General features: G+C 47.7%; 1 protein-coding gene and 1 pseudogene across 3 annotated transcripts in view; both read right to left on the bottom strand.

Annotated features, from left to right (window-relative positions):
* MBD-like (methyl-CpG-binding domain protein 2) overlaps nucleotides 1-17,530 on the bottom strand; it is a 35,167-nt gene extending 17,637 nt beyond the window's left edge. The window contains exons 1-4 of one of the 3 annotated variants that reach the window (XM_065438933.2): nucleotides 17,112-17,528; nucleotides 11,337-11,634; nucleotides 10,448-10,538; nucleotides 207-361 (exon numbers count right to left, since the gene is read on the bottom strand). In XM_065438933.2, coding sequence (XP_065295005.1) covers nucleotides 207-361; nucleotides 10,448-10,538; nucleotides 11,337-11,634; nucleotides 17,112-17,215 — 648 coding nt within the window. In that variant the 5' untranslated portion in view covers nucleotides 17,216-17,528. Of the gene's footprint in view, nucleotides 1-126; nucleotides 362-10,447; nucleotides 10,539-11,336; nucleotides 11,635-16,781; nucleotides 16,927-17,111 lie in introns of those variants that run through there. The other 2 variants (XM_065438935.2, XM_065438934.2) reach the window with 2 other exon arrangements.
* LOC135907246 (tigger transposable element-derived protein 4-like) lies at nucleotides 3,945-10,054 on the bottom strand (annotated as a pseudogene).
* Nucleotides 17,531-18,188: the final 658 nt, after the last annotated feature.

Consider the following 18,188-nt stretch of genomic DNA (forward strand, 5'->3'; position numbering starts at 1 on the left):
TGAAATTTAAAAGTGAATGAGCCAGTGGTTTAGCCGGTGGAAGAGCCATTTATATCTGTCTTATCTACAGGACATTCAGCACAACTTGTTGCAACCTATTCTCATCCAGGGAAGACTGGGGAGCACCTGAAGTCATGCAAAGCAGAAAAGCTAGCAGCATGCTCAGCCTTCGAAGTGCTTCGCCGTGCAGCGTCATGCCTTAGCACCTGAACCAGGGGCTGGTCCGGGTTGAGATAGATGCCCGGATGCTTGTCGAGTGCACTACGTGAGCCAGTCTGTCCTGTGACAGGCTGGGCACTCATATGCAGTGCTGTGGCTATGCTCCGAAGAAGGGTTTCCTGGCTGACGTTGGGGCCCACACCTGCACAACAACAATCCACCAGCTATACAACAATCCACCAGCTATCTAACAATCCATCAGCTGGGCCATTTTTTGCGCAGTGGTAAACGTACATCTATGCACAAGATGGTTCCAGTTTTAACTGAAATAGTCAATAAATATAACAGAGTCGGGTTTTATGTGCATCAATGAGGCATATAAAACAAAAATTATTATACAAGTTTCTATAATATTGTGATGCTCTTACGTGCATAGTGGGTTCACGCCTCAACAAACGGTATGCGGGGGCACCGAAGAGTGGTGAACGAAGAAGACGACGGGTGGCTGGCTAGCTGAATCTCGACAGGCGCTCAGCTGATCAAGGCCATCGCATCTAACGCTACCCGGCTTCATTTAACGCCTTTTGTGGGGGTAACAATAACGCTTTCACCACACTAACAACGAGAAACAACAACTAACTGCAAGAGAATGCCGACTAAAATTAGCTGCATGTTGAGCAGCATTATAGCTAGTAGCTGGCAGTACACAGTAAATGGTATGGGCAGTGGCGAAACAGCCATTTGACCGTCTGGCGCACATCCTGGTGCAGGCAAAGCACTGGTTTGATGCAGTGAAAAGCATATTTGGCGCAGTGGTAAACGTATATCTATGCACAAGATGGTTCCAGTTTTAACTGAAATAGTCAATAAATATAACAGAGTCGGGTTTTATGTGCATCAATGAGGCATATAAAACAAAAATTATTATACAAGTTTCTATAATATTGCGACGCTCTTACGTGCATAGTGGGTTCACACATCAAAAACGGTATGCGGGGGCACCGAAGAGTGGTGAACGAAGAAGACGATGGGTGGCTGGCTAGCTGAATCTCGACAGGCGCTCAGCTGATTAAGGCCATCGCATCTAACGCTACCCGGCTTCAAAGTAACGCCTTTTGTGGGTGTAACAATATATAATTGAATGACTTTCCCTGAATGTATATCGCAGTATAAAGCTCCTTCTACCATTTTGGCTTGCAAAAGGCGTTTGCACATGTGCAGTGCGCTTCATGCAAGCAAGGGTGGGGGGGGAGGGAGGGAGAGAGAGTGAAGAATTGACTGCCCTTCTGCTACTGTTAAGAAGGGTGCAAACGAAGCTTGGGATCCGCGGCTCTTTGTTGTCGTAATGTCTCGGCTTCGCGCTATCTCATGGCGAGGTCGACACATCGATGACGAGCCCTTTCTTGAGCAAGTTCCAGGCTGCGTTCATCAACCGTAGCCTGTTTTTCAGCCGAACACACGACGGGCAGCTCGCTCCCACTGACGTTCCTTCAATGCAGCCTGCTCTTTGGCAGAATGAACCAAATGCGACCTCTCCATCTGACTGCTGGGCCTGAACTGGCGGGTAATGGCGAGCGAACACGCAATCCTACCTTTTCCCTCATATGGAGGGAGGGGACGCCTGTGATTGGCTCACACCTTGCGTTGCGTCTACTTTTTCATGCATATAAAAACCTGCTTTAAAGGTCACATATGATGAACCGACAGTGGCTGAATCGGTTAGCGTGGTGGACTTGCAACCAGGAGGTCGGTGGTTCGAGTGCGCAGCCCGACAAGCAATTTTTATTTCGTGCGGCTTGGGTTTTTTCATTCGCCAACACCAACACCGACACGAGTGAGGCAATACAACCTTTGCGTGAAAATAGATTGTGGAATAAGGGCATGCAAAGAAGACAGCACCCCTTGGACGTGCACTACTAAAGCAAAGTTACAGTTAAGTTGTGTTTACAGCTAATGTATAGAATCTCCCCTGCATAACTGTGCCTTGGATCATATGAACGCTGGTTAAATTATAACTATGCAAACTGCTGTTCCGATCATGCAGCGTTGCAAGAAACGTTCCCCTCATATGCAAATTATGTGTCAGCAGTTGAGTATGTGTATCACTAGATAGTTGGCACAGCGTCACAACTGTGCTAAAAAATGTGCGACTGAATATTCTCCAAGGCTTGTGCTTGATCCAGTGGCCTCCTTCAGCGAACTCAGTGCCATGCTAGGACGATGAGTACAGTGCAGTCCACTTATAATGATATTGAGAAAGACGAAAAATATGATCGTTATAACTGATGATCGCTATATCTGGACTGCAGTTACTAAAAAAAAAAATTTTTTAAGGGACCCTGAAACGATTTAGACGATTTTCTACAAAAGTACTGAGTCGCTAGAGTATGTCCTTCTGATCATTAATTGAAACATCTAAGTGCTCCGTGTAAAGCGTGTAATTTATTATAAGGCTTCAAAAATGCACATTGCTGCCGATCGCAGCACACTGCTCGGCGGAATTTTAAGCCGCCCCTACCCATATGATCGAAATCACCCATATGACGTCAGTGGGGCGAGCTATCCGTTTGGCTGACCAGGCACGTGATCGATAAATTTTCCAACATTATGGTAAACAAATGATGTTCGTAATAGTTGGAATGTTAGTTAATTTGTTTTTATAACAAGAAAGTAACATAAAGAGAATGCACAAGAACAATTTTTAGTACACTTAAGCACTTCCGGCACACAGCAAGTGTCGTCTACTTGTGTTTACAACGTGCTCTGTCTTTGACGAGAGCTCTGCCGTCAGCGTCGGTTTGTGTTTTCGCGAGCGCTACGGTTTGACTTTGTTGCACTGTGGACTGCAAACATAGCGACTGGCAATATGTCAAGCTGCGACATCGTGTCCCTCTGCAAGCCAGTAGACGAGTGGACTGGCTGCAGCGCATCGGGCTGCCGCTATCCGATCGGCGCCAGGATTTGTGCGACTGCGGCCGTCACTTTACACCGGAAGATTACTAACGCAATAGCGTTTCACGAGTCCGGTATTAGGGTAAATGCAAGTGCAAGGGGACAGGGCCTGGTCGTGTCCCCTTGTGTGTGGTTTCAGGGGATGAACAGAAGCGCAAATGTGAATGGTCTGCACGGTGCAGCCACCTAGTGGCATAGAGCTCAACCACACACAGTAGCAGTAACAAAATGTAATCTTCTTCGCTGCTGGTGTAAATTTTTTGCAGGAGTGTAATCGTTAACACGTTGTTTTTGTAAGTGTTTAAAATGTTTTACACTTGGTTAGAGCAATATTAGCTCTTTCTTTGGCTGGTTAAGCTCTGCGCCAGCGGGTGGCTGGACCGTGGAGACCGATCAGGCAGCTCACGTACGTCTACGCTAAAGTTCCTTCATCAACTTGAGTTTATGCCTCCATCATTCCGTCGAAATATTCAGGTAGTGTGTGATTACCGGAATACCAGACACGTTCGGCGCTACGACAGAATGCTCGCAACGGACGCTGCTTCGATAGCTCTCGCTTTGGGTCGACGGCCAAACGGGTAGCGGAGATGTTTCTTGCGGGCGGGGGTGGGCTCCAAAACAACCGGAAATGGACGATGTGACGTTGCATCGTGACGCAGGACCAGTGAAGGCGGAGCTTAGCCCTGATCGCTCGGCGAACGAGTTGAGGAGGAAAAGCATGGCTAGGGAGGAGGGTAACTTGTAATCGCTTGTAGCTCCGTTAATACGTAACGCTTCACTTAAATTGTGGTGCAAATGTTCTACTTGAGCTGTACCCTACGCGTCTACAGAATTTGTACGAACTGTTTCAGGGGCCCTTTAATAAATAACGCGGAACATACCTTTGCAGCTCTAAACTTGAATTCGCTACTTGCTCTAAAGAATAGATGATGTAGAAAGTAGGCTGTGAAAAACAAACTTCATTTCTAGCGTCAATGACCATGTCAAGGGTTAGGCACGGCGAAATAGTCTGAAATCTGCACTTGCTTTTGCAGCAGCTTCAGCTTCACAACCGCGGTGTGAATGGATTCCAACTGCTGCGCGAACACTGGTGGCAATCTGTGTGATAAGATAGCTCGCCAGCTTGGGCAGCGTCAGCAGTTACAGCACCACTGGGGCACTAGTGATGCGGTCTATAAAAGCCGCTGTTTTCCGATAATAAAGGTTCTTTGGTTGTTGCGTGTCGAAGGTGACAGACGCACACTTCATTGCGTCTGTTCGCGACGCAAGCGTGGTGTCAGAAGTGGCGCCCGCCGATCTGAGGCACCACGGCTCTCGGACACCTGACTAGCCCTGAAACGAGGACCCCGCGGGCCCACTAAACAGTGCCAAACGCCGGACACACCAACGAGTGCCCTACAAGGAAAGACCAAGTAAGATGGCTTTGTTTCAAATTGTTCCACCCGAGCCCTTCAGCTTCGCAACGCCCAACGACTGGCCTCCCTGGAAACAGCGATTTCTTCGCTTCCGAACTGCGTCTGGGCTAGACGGGAAGCCAGAAAAGAGTCAAGTAGATGCATTGGTGTACCTAATGGGACCTCAAGCCGAGGATATCTTCAAAACGTTCAAGCTTGAGCCCGGCGACCAGAAGTTTGAGGTCGTACTGCAAGAGTACGAGGCCTACTTTGTTCCTCGACGGAACATAATTTATGAAAGGGTCAAGTTTAACAACCGAACGCAACAAGACGGCGAATCCGTCGAGGATTTTGTTACTGCACTGCATGCGCTTGCTTCCACGTGTGACTACGGGGAGCTGCGGGAGGATTTAATTCGAGATCATCTCGTGGTGGGTCTCCAAGACCGTAAGATCTCGAGAACTCTGCAACTCAATCCGGACCTAAAACTACAGAAAGCATTGTTGGTGGCACGACAGCACGAGACCGTCAACCAACAGCAGGCCGGTATTCACCGCGTGCGAGAACAGGAAGTTCACCGAATACAGTCCCAGAGGAGTACGCGACAAGTTGGGAATAACGCGCCTCCGCCTGAAAGTGGAAACAAACAATGCGGCTGGTGCGGAAGAAACAGGCACAGTCGAGCGTCCTGTCCAGCAAAAGATGCAGTCTGCAGAAAGTGTGACAAAAGAGGACACTTCGAGGCGGTTTGCCGATAAACCAGAGCTGTCAGGAATGTCGAAAACCGAACCGAGGAACCAGGCTTCCTCGGAGTCGCATCCCATTCATCCGCTTACAGGTGGGAAGTTCCCATTCTTGCTGAATCCTCGAATGCGGTATTTAAAATAGATACTGGAGCGGACGAAACGGTCATTCCGGCGGAGCTCTTCACTCGTATCTTTTCCGCGATAAAACTTTAACCAGCAAAGCGCCGGCTTCAGGGGCCATGATGGTAAATCCCTTGCCATATCTAGTATGTCTGCCATGAATGTGACGTTTGCAGGAACGAGCAGCCGCGAGGACGTGTACGTACTTCAAAGCCTCCGAACCCCTCTTCTTGGGAAACCAGCGATAGAAAGGCTCTGCGTAAAACCACAAATCAACGTAGTGAAGAAACTGGACCCCGAATCTGATTTTCCACAAGTGTTCCAGGGACTGGGGACCTTCAAAGAAGAGTACGACCTCAAGTTGAATACAGAAGCAAAGCCTTTCGCACTGTCGTCCCCACGTAGAGTCCCCTTGCCTTTGTTCGAAAAAACAAGACAAGAGCTTGAGCGGATGCAAGCACTAGGCATCATTTCTCCTGTCACCGAGCCTACTACATGGTGCACACCTATGGTTGTCGTTCTTAAACTCTCGGGTGCTGTTCGAATCTGTGTTGACTTCACGGAACTCAACAGATACGTTCAACGAGAATGGCATCCCATCCCAGCCATCGAGTACACCACCGGAATGCTACGAGGAGCCAGCACGTTTTCAAAACTCGACGTGAACTCGGGTTTCTGGCAGATACCTCTGAGTGAAAGGAGCAAAGAATACACAACTTTTATCACACCATTCGGACGATTTTATTTCAACCGACTTCTGTTCAGAATTTCGTCGGCCCCCGAACATTTTCAAAGATGAATGGGACAGGTTCTTTCAGGACAGGAGGGAGTCGTCTGCCACATGGACGATGTGCTTATTTGGGGTGCCACGCAGGCGCAGCATGACGAGCGTTTTCGGGCAGTGATGGACCACCTCCGCACAGCGGGCATTACCTTGAACAGAGATAAGTGCGAATTCAGTGTCAGGCAGATTTCATTTTTGGGACATACAATCGGGAACAACGCAGTGCGTCCCGATAAGCAAAAGATTGATGCGGTGACAGAAATGCCACACCCGACGTCCAAGACAGAGTTACGGCGCGTGACGGGCATGGCAAATTATCTGGCCCGCTTTGTGCCCCGCATGGCGGAAGTCCTTCAGCCTCTTTCGTCCATGATGAGCTCAAGACAGGATTTTGTGTGGGGTCCCGCGCAGGAAGTTGCCTTCATGAAGTGGAAGACTCTCCTTTCATCGGACCCTGCATTGGGTATCTATGATTCAAACATGGAAACAGTGGTCACAGCAGACGCCTCATCATACGGTCTTGGAGCTGTCCTGTGCCAAAGGCAAAAAGACAGTCAATTCAAAGTGATTTCTTATGCTTCCAGCACTCTTACAACCACCGAGCGGCGATACGCCCAAATTGAAAAAAAAGGACTTGCCCTCGTCTGGGCTAGTGAAAAGTCCCGCGATTATCTCGTAGGAAAGCGCTTTAGCCTCGAGACAGATCACAAACCACTCGTATCTTCGTTTGGGTCAAAAGGAATTGGCGAACTAACACCAAGGTTACAAAGAATGCGCATGCGTCTGATGCGCTACACGTATGACATTGTGTATGTTCCAGGCCGGGACTTGACGGTGGCGGACGCGCTTTCTCAGTCACCTCTTCCACAAACGGAATCCCTGGAACTGGAGGACGAGATCCAGGGCTATCTGCGATTGGCGACTTCGTCAGTCCCAGTAACAGCGCCGAGTTTACAGTTTATCGCCCAGGAGCAAGAGCAAGACCCGGTACGTCAAGCTCTTATCAACCTGTGTACAAAAGGCTGGCCAAGCCGTCGAGACGTTGGGTTTGACCTGAAGCCTTACTGGAATGTGAGGCAAAACATTGCCCTTGTTGAAAACCTGCTCATGTGCGGCTCTCGGATAGTGATCCCATCGACACTACGGCAGCCCGTCCTTAAAATAATTCACGAGGGACACTTTGGCATTGAGAAGTGCTCGGCACATTCCGAGAGCTCAGTTTGGTGGCCAAGTGTCGACGCGGACATTGAACGATTTGTTAAGAACTGCCACAGCTGCCTCAAGCAGAGCACCAACCGAAAGATGCCTCTGCAACAGACCAAGTTTCCAGGTAGGCCATGGCAGCGCATTGCGATGGATTTATTCTTTCTTGAGGGAAAATGGTGGCTGATCGTCACGGATTATTTTTCACGATACCCGGAGCTCGTAGCGCTGGATAACCTGACTTCATCGGCAGTAATAAACCACTGCAAATCCATTTTCGCCAGACACGGGATTCCGGAAGTAGTTGTTTCTGATAATGGGCCACAATTCTCAAGAGCCTTCGGCGCTGAATTTTCAAAGTTTGCATCAGAGTACAACTTTCAACACGTGACATCTAGCCCTCATTATCATCAGAGCAACGGAATGGCAGAGTCCACCGTGAAATTATCAAGGGCTCCTTAAAGAAAACTGCCGACGCTTATAAAACTCTTCTGGCCTACAGAGCAAGCCCACTGAAAAACGGATACAGCCCCGCCGAGCTGCTCATGGGGAGACGACTGCGCACGGCCCTGCCCACGTCCAGCGAAAGCCTCCAGCCTCGAACACCAGACTTCCAAGAACTGGCAGCGTCAGCGCCAGAAGAGAGACTACGACCGACGCCAGGAAGTGTGCGATCTGCCCAAATAGTCCGAAGGAACAGATGTATGGATCGTAGACCTCCAAAGAGAAGGAGTTGTGGAGTTGTTCGAGGAAGCACCGACGAGCCCAGATCATACTGGGTCGACTCCGAGGAAACTTCTCTACGCAGAAATTGCACTCATCTCGTCCCGCTGCCTCCGACTAGTTTAGAAGACAGCCGAGGAACAACGCAAATGACAGCGGAATCACCAGAAATAGGCGAGGATGAAAGAAGTAGCGTGCGACAGTGTAGCGATCCCTGTCACAATCACACATGAAGTGGAAGGTGTGTGGTTCCTTCAGAACGATTTCAAGCTTCGTAACAAAAGTGGCTTCATTAAAAAAACAAAACAAAACAAAAACAAAGAGGAAGATGAGTGATAAGATAGCTCGCCAGCTTGGGCAGCGTCAGCAGTTACAGCGCCGCTGGGGTACTCGTGACGCGGTCTATAAAATCCGCTGCTTTCTGATAATAAAGGTTCTTTGGTTGTTGCTCGTCGAAGGTGAAAGATGCACACTTCATTGCATCTTGTTGTGATGCAAACAATCCTTTAGCATGCATAAAATCAATTAAGGAGTCGATCGACGACAGTGCACTTTGCGTGGACATCGAGGTCGGGGTCAAGGAGCCACTGTCAATCTTGTTGTCACTATCGCTGCTGCCGTCACCACCGTTGCACAACTTTGCCGTCTGTCAAGACAGCACATCTTCGGCAATTGCCTCGTCGGTGACCTCATCACAGAACAAGGCAGCACTGTCTGCAGTCAAAAACTCCTCCATCGATGCATCACCTGTGTCACCAGTAGGAATGAGCTCCCAGAGCTCGGTTATGCCAGCGGCTTCCACCGTGTTGGTTTCAGTTGGTTGGGGAAGTTCGTCCTGACGCACAAAGCCCGCCTTTTTGAAGCAATTGTATATGGTTGACTGCTTTACTTCATACCATGCACCATATATGAAGCGCACTGCTTTCAAAAGGCTGATCTCCAGTTCAGGGGGCCCGCCTGCATGACCCGACGTGCCAGGAGCTGCATGGTCAATAGCTAAAATTAGCCACTCCAGCATGCACCGCCGATACAGGACTTTAATATTGGCGATCACGCCAATGGCTGCAAGCCTGCCGTAATATTCGGAGGCAGAAACATCAATTCAACAGATGTTAGCTTCGGGTTAACGCTGTGTGCGCTACAGTTGTCAAGTAGCAACACTACTTTTCTTTCTTGGCCTTCAATTATACTGTCAAACTCGAGCAGCCATTCTTCGGACAGGTCGCGGGTCATCCACCCCTTCTTATTGCTGCGATAGCGCACCGAGATGTGCTGATTCTTAAAGCATGTTGGCTTCTTTGATCGCCCGATCATGAAAGGCTTGAAACGATGGCTCCCGTCCATGCTAACGCACAGCAACACGGTCACCCTAAGTTTCGAGTGCTTCCCACCGGGGCATCGATCTCCTTTAAGAGCGTGAGTCTTCGACGGCAACATTTGAAAAAACAAAGCAGTTTCGTCGCAATTATGTATGTCCTTCTCCGCATAGCGCTCCAGCACGCCGGGCAGCTTTGTCTGCAGCCACTGCTGCTTTGCCTGTGTGTCCAAAGACGCCGCTTCCCCTACCACGTTTTTGTAAATGATTCCGTGCTGCTCTTTAAAGCGCTGAATCCAGCCTCCCACAGGCTTAAAATTTGGCCGTCCCAGAAGAAAAGTGAAATTTTTCCCTTCGTTAGTAGTATTGGCCCACTAATAGGCACATTATGTGCACGGGTTGTGATGAACCGCTGGTAAAGCGCCTCTTCAACATCAGCATACAAAGGGTCTCTAACCCTTTTCCGCTGATCGACATGGCCGCTGATAGCTCCTGCCTTCACAATCGCAGTGCTTCCGGTTTCCAAGATGGTTGATATTGTCGACTGGGTGAGCTTATACTTCTTCATGAGGGTGCTCACCTTAAAGCTGCGTCGAGAGTCCTGCAAAATATCCATCTTCATGTCAAGCGACACAGCTTTGCACTTTCTCAGCGCCATCTTCGAACTGGGCCACTGGGTTGTGCCGTTGGTTGCACGCTGCTTCGGTGGCGTCAGCCTGCTATCGCTAGAGAGAGAGAGACTGAGTACGGCACAGGCGCCACCGCGCCGCTTCGCTTATCTTTTTTTTTTTCATTCTCTCTCTTTCAGAGCGACTGTGGCCGACGCGTATGAAGCAGCTAGCACTATCTATTCCAAAACTCTCAATTGTCGTTTTGGAACAGGATGGCGCAGGGGACTCCTCTTGGCACAATTTGGTGCCGCTGTTCCACCAGTGTATGGGGGCATCCTGTAGTATGGTCTTGACAAGTAAGGCCTCTAGACCGTAAAGACTATCACAATGCCCAAAATCTCCTTTATTGCTACCAGTCTATATTACAAAGGCTCACTTGCCTTTCATGTTCCTGGGAAGCTCAAAACTTTGAAGGGCTTCTTGATCCCGGTCACATGCTTGCAAACCTTGTAACCGCTTTTCCCAGAAAAGCTGAAATGAAATAAGAAAACCCAGTGAGAAGACGATGAAAGCTTTGAATCTAGTCTGACCACTTTAGAAACAAGGAAAGCTTAGGCATACTACACCAGCGAGATGGTCCTATGAATGCTTCCTTCCGCCGTTGAGAACATTCTGGTAGAATGTCAAGAGTTTAAATCCAGTGATAAATGTAGAAGTAGATCGCTTGATCGAGACATTCAACTTCAAGAACAGTAGGGAAAACATAAATGAAATGGCTAAGTAGACTAGAAAAAATTAAATTATGGGGTTTTAAGTTCCAAAACGACTTTCTGATAATGAGGCATGCCATAGTGGGGGACTCCAGAAATTTGGACCACCTCGAGTTCTTTAATGTGCTCCTAAATCTAAGTACATGGGTGTTTTCACATTTCGCCCCCATCGAAATGCAGCCGCCGTGGCCAAGTAGACTAGTAAAAGATTGCTGGAAGATTGGTGGCAGAGAGGATGGAAAAGCATGCAAGTAAGTGAACTTTCTTTTAAAAACAATGTACCTTTGTGTAAAAGGCATTTAAATATTTAAATACACCAGTAAGTTTAGAAGAACTAGCTTGATAGCATAGATGCATGTATCACCACCACCATCATGTCATAGCAGTGCAACAGACGCCAGCCACTTAGGCTTCAATGGAACTTAGATGGCACTCTAAACAGCCAGGGATACTCAGGACAGATTATTGGGCCCTGTCAAAATGATTTTCTGGGCTACACCTGCCCACAGGAGATTTATTTACGACTAAAAGAGTAAATGTGTTGCAAATGACATTGTACCTGTTTTGGTTTGTCCGGGGGGCCATGCTTGAAGTCTGAGCGCACTTTGCCTTCCTGCGACCGTACCACAGTGACTGGCTGCTTAAAGATGGAGGCTGTCTGCCGGATAGGAGGCACAAGAGAGGCATCATTGCGGATGCCTCGACTATAGTCAAACTGAGTGCCTCGCTGCCTACGGCTTTTGCGCAGCAGCAATGAGTTGATCTTGCCCGTGCGGAAATCAAAAGTGCTCAGGTCGATGGCATCACCCAAGAAGCGTGCCAGTTGAGGCTTGCTGCGGAACTTCTTTCCTCCGGGACTGCAGTGCATAGAAAAGCATTGACAACACTAGTCAATGTGCCTGTTACAGATAAAAAAAGGATCAGTTGAAGATTTTTAGTATGAATTGGTCCATCACTTGTTTTATCTTGTTTGCAGAAGTATCACAGCAAATGAAGAAAGTGCTGAGAAAGCAGCACTGCAATGAAATAGTTTGATGTAAACGAGAGTTTGATGGAAACCTGTCTGGTCGGGATGAGTTATATTTGGTTGGTGTTTCTTTGTAATTAAATAGTTTATGCTGTTACCACTAACAGTATGCCTGACGTTTGGTACAGGAGGAGACAAAATATCGTGGAACATGGAAGCACATAGCAAAATGCCAGCCAGTGACATCTGATGGCAGGCGCTTGGTGTCAAGACCGACATTTGCATCCCAACTTACGAGGATGCCAGTTGTACAACTTCTAGCAGCGAACATTTAACCATCAGAAATTGCTGCAAGAAGCACTCCTGCTACACCAATGGCAGGAGGGCTTACAGCGTCTTTTAAACAGCTGGGAAATGATAAACTGTAAACATAGTCCCACCCAGACCGTGCACCCTGTTACCTGCCTGCTCCAGGGTCTCAGCATGCACCACTTGAAGTGGCCACCAAAGAGCACGGACTTAAATCCCACCAAGGAGCAAAACATTGTATTGACCTAGCTTGTGCATATCAGCCTCAAGAGCACATTCATGGTCAGGCAAGCACTGTATTTTGATGTGCGATAGCTGCTACTTTTTATTTGGCTTCTACATTTTCTGGTTAGAATATGCAGTCACAGGTTTGAAGAATGTGGGGATTGAGGTATGCTCCGGCCCCTTTGCGTGGGCATTCACCTCTTTTGTTGTCCCTTCGCCTCTCCCCTTTCCACTCGTAATGGTTTGCGGTAGGGGTGCTCACGCTGCCAGTGGCAGCTCGCCGCTGTTCGCAGAGCGAGCATAGGCGAGATCTCTCCGCGACATCACTGGGTACATGCACGCTTTCCTCTTGTCCCACGGCTCTTTTGTGTCTCGGACTTGAGCTCACTTACGGTGCTTGTGCACATACAGCGAGTATGTACATTGTGTTGCTCCTTTCTGGATGCTAAGCTGAAGAGCAGTGCCTAGTCGTCGTGCGTGGTAGTACTGCACTGAGCCGCACTTGTTGGAGGCCCAAGCTGACTGAGCTTGCCCAAGCTCTCGCGAGTGGGCCTACTAGTTATCACGACAGCAAGCAGCATAGCACAGCGACATTCTAGCAGCGCCCCGTCTGTATTTGCACCCTTGGCGAGGGAGCCCTTTGATTCCTGCACCAGCCCGTAATCAGGCATTTGTGCAATGTTGGGTGTCACTGGAGACAATAAATGGTTTCTGCTAAGGGCAATACTGGTTTCTCTGACGTGGCTCTGTGGTACGCTAAGCTCGAACCCATGGCGGTCGGTACTCCTGTGAGATACAAGACCGCCGCAAGTAAGAAGAGAAAAAAGAAATAGTTTTTCAATTATAGCCGAGCCCCATCAGCTTGGTGTACGTTCTTCAATAATGTTGCAATTCTGCACTCATCCCTGTTGTTCCTGTCTCTTCGTTTGTCCCCATTGCCTTGCACAGTTTTACTTGAAACCCATCAAGGATATTTAGGGAATAATGAAGCTACAGCAGTCAGAGTTGATGGCACAATGCATGGCGCAAGTCATCGCCCACAACGGCGTCTTTTGGCATGACTAGATGCTCTTAATCTGATCAGCATTCTTCGGAAACTTGACACACTTTCGGGAGACTGTCTTTCTGTTTAACTGTTTTCTCGCCAACTTGGGTCACTGGGTAGTCCATTGTCTAACGATTACAGCAATGGGCTGCTGTGCTATGGGAATAGGGTTAAAACCCAACCGTCGGACCAACTTGGGACTGGGGTATGTGTTGCTCTTCAATGACAAACACACACACAAAAATTGCAGCAGAACCCATCTTACTGACTCAATATAGCGACACAACATGTTCACAATGTTGAAACAAGTTATGTACGAGGCATACACTGCAGTGGGACTCCCCTTTCACGCTTGCCTAAGAACACTCGGCACCATCTGGCGCCATCGCTGCGAAGACTGTGCATGGGTTCCGAAGGGCATGGCACGCAAGCGTGTGTGAATGCTAAGAAATGGGTCATGTGGCAACTAGGTTCCTCTCTCTCGCTCCTCTGTGGACATTCTGTGCCCTCTAGTAGCACTGCCAAGAAGGCTGCGCATGGTGTGCCAGTGAATGCTGAGAACTGTTCCCCCACTTGCCACACACCCAGTGCCCCATACTCGATAACACAAGTTTCCGAGAGGTTCATTGAAGATTGGCACACACCCAGTGCATTCATGGTGTAGCTCGCTAAAGCATTGGCGTCAAAGACGTTTGTTGAAAAGTGGCAAATACCCTGTATATTCGGCGTCAAATCAGCATATTCAGCGTAAGTCGGCGTCAAAAGAGTTTCTTCAAACAGTGGTACCTATCCAGTCCAGCATATACATGCTAATCACTATGCTAATCCCATTAAAATTGACATTCATCGTGAGATGGGCTTCTGCCAGAACTTTTGTGTCTGGAGGAAAAGTAGTGCTTTTCCTTTTTTCTTCTTCTTATGTTCAAATAAGTTCTGCCTTCCTTTTTCACCGCTTGATTACTTCGCAAAGCGCACACGTTGACTTGTGTTGATTTCCGCATACAAGTACGGCGCATATGCGAAAGGCTAGAAGCAGTGCACAGGAAACTTCTTTCTGGATTTAGCCGATATCTTGAATGAATGTGTTGTGAAAAGCGATAGCATCTGCTGGTCATTCCTCAACTGTTTAAAAGACATGCCACTGGTGGGTCAGGAGTGTATCTTGAGGTACTTTTTGAAGGTTGAACGGTGGCTGCTGGAAGTTTGAACTGACATTCTTGTGAATTCGTATGTAAATGATGGCCTCGACATCAGATTCCTGCCATCGGTTGTTGCTGACTTTTTCATCGACACAGTACGACACAGACAATAGACTTTGGTCTCACTGTCTAAAAAGCTTTTATACAGGTTATTTTTTCACAGCATTCAGTGGGCTTACATTTGCCTGTCTGGACCCTAGATAGCACCTATTTTCATTTCATTATCAAGAGGAAGCTTTAGCTCGGGTGCTCCAATCTAAATACATGTAAAAGGAGAACTCATTTTTCTCAGCAACCACTGCACCAAATTTGGCAAGGTTTGTTGCATTTAAAAGAAAAGTTTAAAATCTAAATTTTTAATTTAGGTCGTAAATTTTTTACTACAGAATTGGCAAAAATCAAAAAGTTGCAGTAAACAAAACTATAAGTTTACAACTCTGTAACTCAGCAACGAGAAATGATACAATTCTGTGGATTGCATCTAATAGTAAATCGAAGGCGGACAAAATTGATATGTTACACGTGAGTACCAAAAAATTTAGTAATATGGAAATACAGCTTTTTCAGAACCTTTGCAAACAATGTAACAAATATGCGTAATATATAATATGACATATCGAATTTGTCCGCTTTCAATTATTTAATGGATGCCGTTTACAGAACCCCAATATCGGTTATTGATGCAAAGTTACTAAGTTGTAAACTTCGTGCTTCTATATATTTTTTTTCAAATGTACGCATTATTGAAAATCTTTTTAACAAAATTCAGGCCGTAAATAGAATTTCCGCTTCTAACAATCACTAGAATTTAACTTTCTCTAATGCAACAAATTTTATTAAAATCAGTCCAGGAGTTATCTCAGAAAAACATTTTTGTGTTTTACATGTATTTGAATAGGCCGCTTCAGAGTTTGGCCCGAGCTAAAGCATCCTCTTAAATAGCGAAAAGGTGGAGACAGCAAAGGGGCAAGCCCTATTGGCATTTGTTTGTGCATTTGTGGCAAAGCTCATTGCCTAAAGGAAAACTCCCCATGAAAGCTAAACAACAGGCTCCAAAGCAACAGTTGCATATGCGCTCAATTATAAGGAATATTTGCTCGATTTCTGTAGAAATTTAGCACCTGGCAGCAGTGGTGAAGTGTTTTGTGTGTGTGTGCGTGTGCGCTGCAAGACGATGTAGTGACAATACATTACTTTACTAGGAATCTGCCAACAAAGGGCTAGAAATCACTACGATCTGAACAGACTTGTCATTACAAGCACACCTGCATTTTAATTAAGCAGTGTTCATAACCCCATAAGATGCCAGTGCCTCCAGAATAGTTTTAATTTGAGACATTGCATAATTCTAATTAATTTTGTGTGTCCCTCTGGATTGAATATTTTGAGGTTCAGACTAGATGGAAATATAGCCTTCACAGCACACCAAAATATTCGATCTAGGTGACATAAGCCAGCAAAATAGCATAACAAGTTAATATCACTCTTTTCTAGAGATGCGAAATTTATCTACTCAAATTAAGTTTCTACACAACAGGGTGTATACTTGTCGAACAGCTTGCAAGCCGCAATAGGAAATTGTACAAAAACTGGAATATTTGGCTTCAACTTTAGAACAATCCTTCGCTGGCACTCCGTCTGTGTTTAGATCTTGCATGTAACTTTCTTTTTGTCTATTATGTTTACACACATGTGACAGCGACAGTTGCCTCTTTTACTGACAAATGACAACAAAAAAGTAATCCATGAAATAGGCAAGAAAGCCCAGCCAAATGACCAGACAGCCATCTACGTACAGCGAAGGCGTACGGTCAGAGCCCACCACGACCCGGTGGCGTCGAGTGTGCGCCCAACCACAAGGAACAACTTCCCGCCGGATTTTCGGCGTCGGCCGGGCCGAGTTTCATGCGCAAAACCACTCGAATCATACCACGCGTCGGGTACTACGTCACGCCGAAAGTGATCGAGGATATGGCATGGTCAGACTTCGGCGTCGAGCGAGTGTCGTCCCCAGCGTCGCATTGGTCTTGACGTCGACGACGAAAATCCGGCGGCAACGTGTTCCTTGTGGTTGGGGCTGGGTGGCTCGCTGGCGGCAGGTGGGGTACATAAACAAATCCGTTGGCTGATTTTGTTCTTGCAAGGGATTACACAACACTGACGTTTTACTCAATTTAAGCGATCAAGTGCCAACGCTACATACACGAATACCAACGGCAGAATCCCATCTGTTTGGTAAACAAATTACTGTATAATTACCATGACCACAAACGTGAAAAATCCACGAAAATCTGGACGACAAACGACATTCGGCCTTCGCTAAGAAGACAACGCTACACACAGCATTGAAGGAAGGAATAAAACATGGCAATCGAGTAGACTTGGCTTATCCCCTGTAGTGGGTTGTGCCGTATCACACACGATCAATCAGCGCCTGATCAAGCAAGCAAGAAACCAACCTTGAAAGCGAACACGGTCACGAGCCGGTACTCGCGACGCAGAATCTGACCTCTGGAGCAGTGCTCGTAAAAAATCCACTCTATCGTCACGACAAAAGGTGGCAAGTCAGAACCTTGCCGAAAATCTCACCTGTAGTAGTAGACGTCAACTTTGCCAGCCGATAGGCCACCTCGGCGGATAACCTCCTCGCGTCGCCAGCCCTTCGGCAAAGCAGGACACTCGAGATTTGCCATACTGCAGGTTACCTCTGTCACAAATTCACACTTTGAGCGGTGAACCTCTGATACATCTGACCATACTACATTCACTTGCTACCCTCGCACAAGTGCACCCTAGTTGATGTCGTTTCCAACACTTTTCGGTAAAGTCATGAAGTCCGCTATGGTGAAGCATGAGTGAAGTCTGAAGCGCACACCAACGTCATAAAGACCATAGAGTTTCCTACAAAAATTTTTGTAGGAAACTCTATGATACAGCACACGACCAAGGTATGACCAAGGCAAGATGCCTGCATGTGCCTGCCGCGTTGTCCGGTAAACTCGGTTCCGTGCCCTCTCTCTTTTCTCGTCTCCGCGGAAAGGCAACGAGCGCCTCCCATCGCGAACGTCTGCAACTTAGATCACGTGCTGTAGCCTCTGAGATTACCATGGCATCTGTCACAGTCTCGGAGGCCCACGAGAACGCTCGCTTTAACAGACGCCCGCGCACATATCGGTGCGACGGTACGAACGCGCCGGCGGAACTTTTTAGCTTTTGGTGGAACCGTCGCTGCCGCCGCCGCTGGAAGTTGAAATAAAGCCCCTCAATTTTCCAAAAGTAGCGCCATTCTTAGATCTTTCCGCCACCCCGCTCACCCAGGCGCTTCCTCCTCCACTCCTCCTGTCGCCCCAGCCTCCTCCGCTCCCCCATTGGCCAATCTGTGTCACGTGAAAGCGGGCCCCGCGCTTTTGTATATTTTTTTCTTTCCGGCGCAGAGCAGGCGCCGCGCTTTTGTATATCTTTTCTTTCCAGCGCGCTGCGACCCCCAATCTTGGGCCTGCGACCCCCATTTTTGGGCCTCCGCAACGAAGTACGGCAGGCGGTTTGAAGGAGCGCGGTAGTTTTATACAATGTGTTAGGGCCGAGTGCTTAATTGCGATGCCGTGCTGCTGCGCCTACGGTTGCCACAACAGACCCAGTGACGGCAAAAAGCTTTTTGTTTTACCA

Source organism: Dermacentor albipictus, chromosome 1 (genome assembly GCF_038994185.2).
Source record: "Dermacentor albipictus isolate Rhodes 1998 colony chromosome 1, USDA_Dalb.pri_finalv2, whole genome shotgun sequence".
NCBI classification, from domain to species: domain Eukaryota; kingdom Metazoa; phylum Arthropoda; class Arachnida; order Ixodida; family Ixodidae; genus Dermacentor; species Dermacentor albipictus.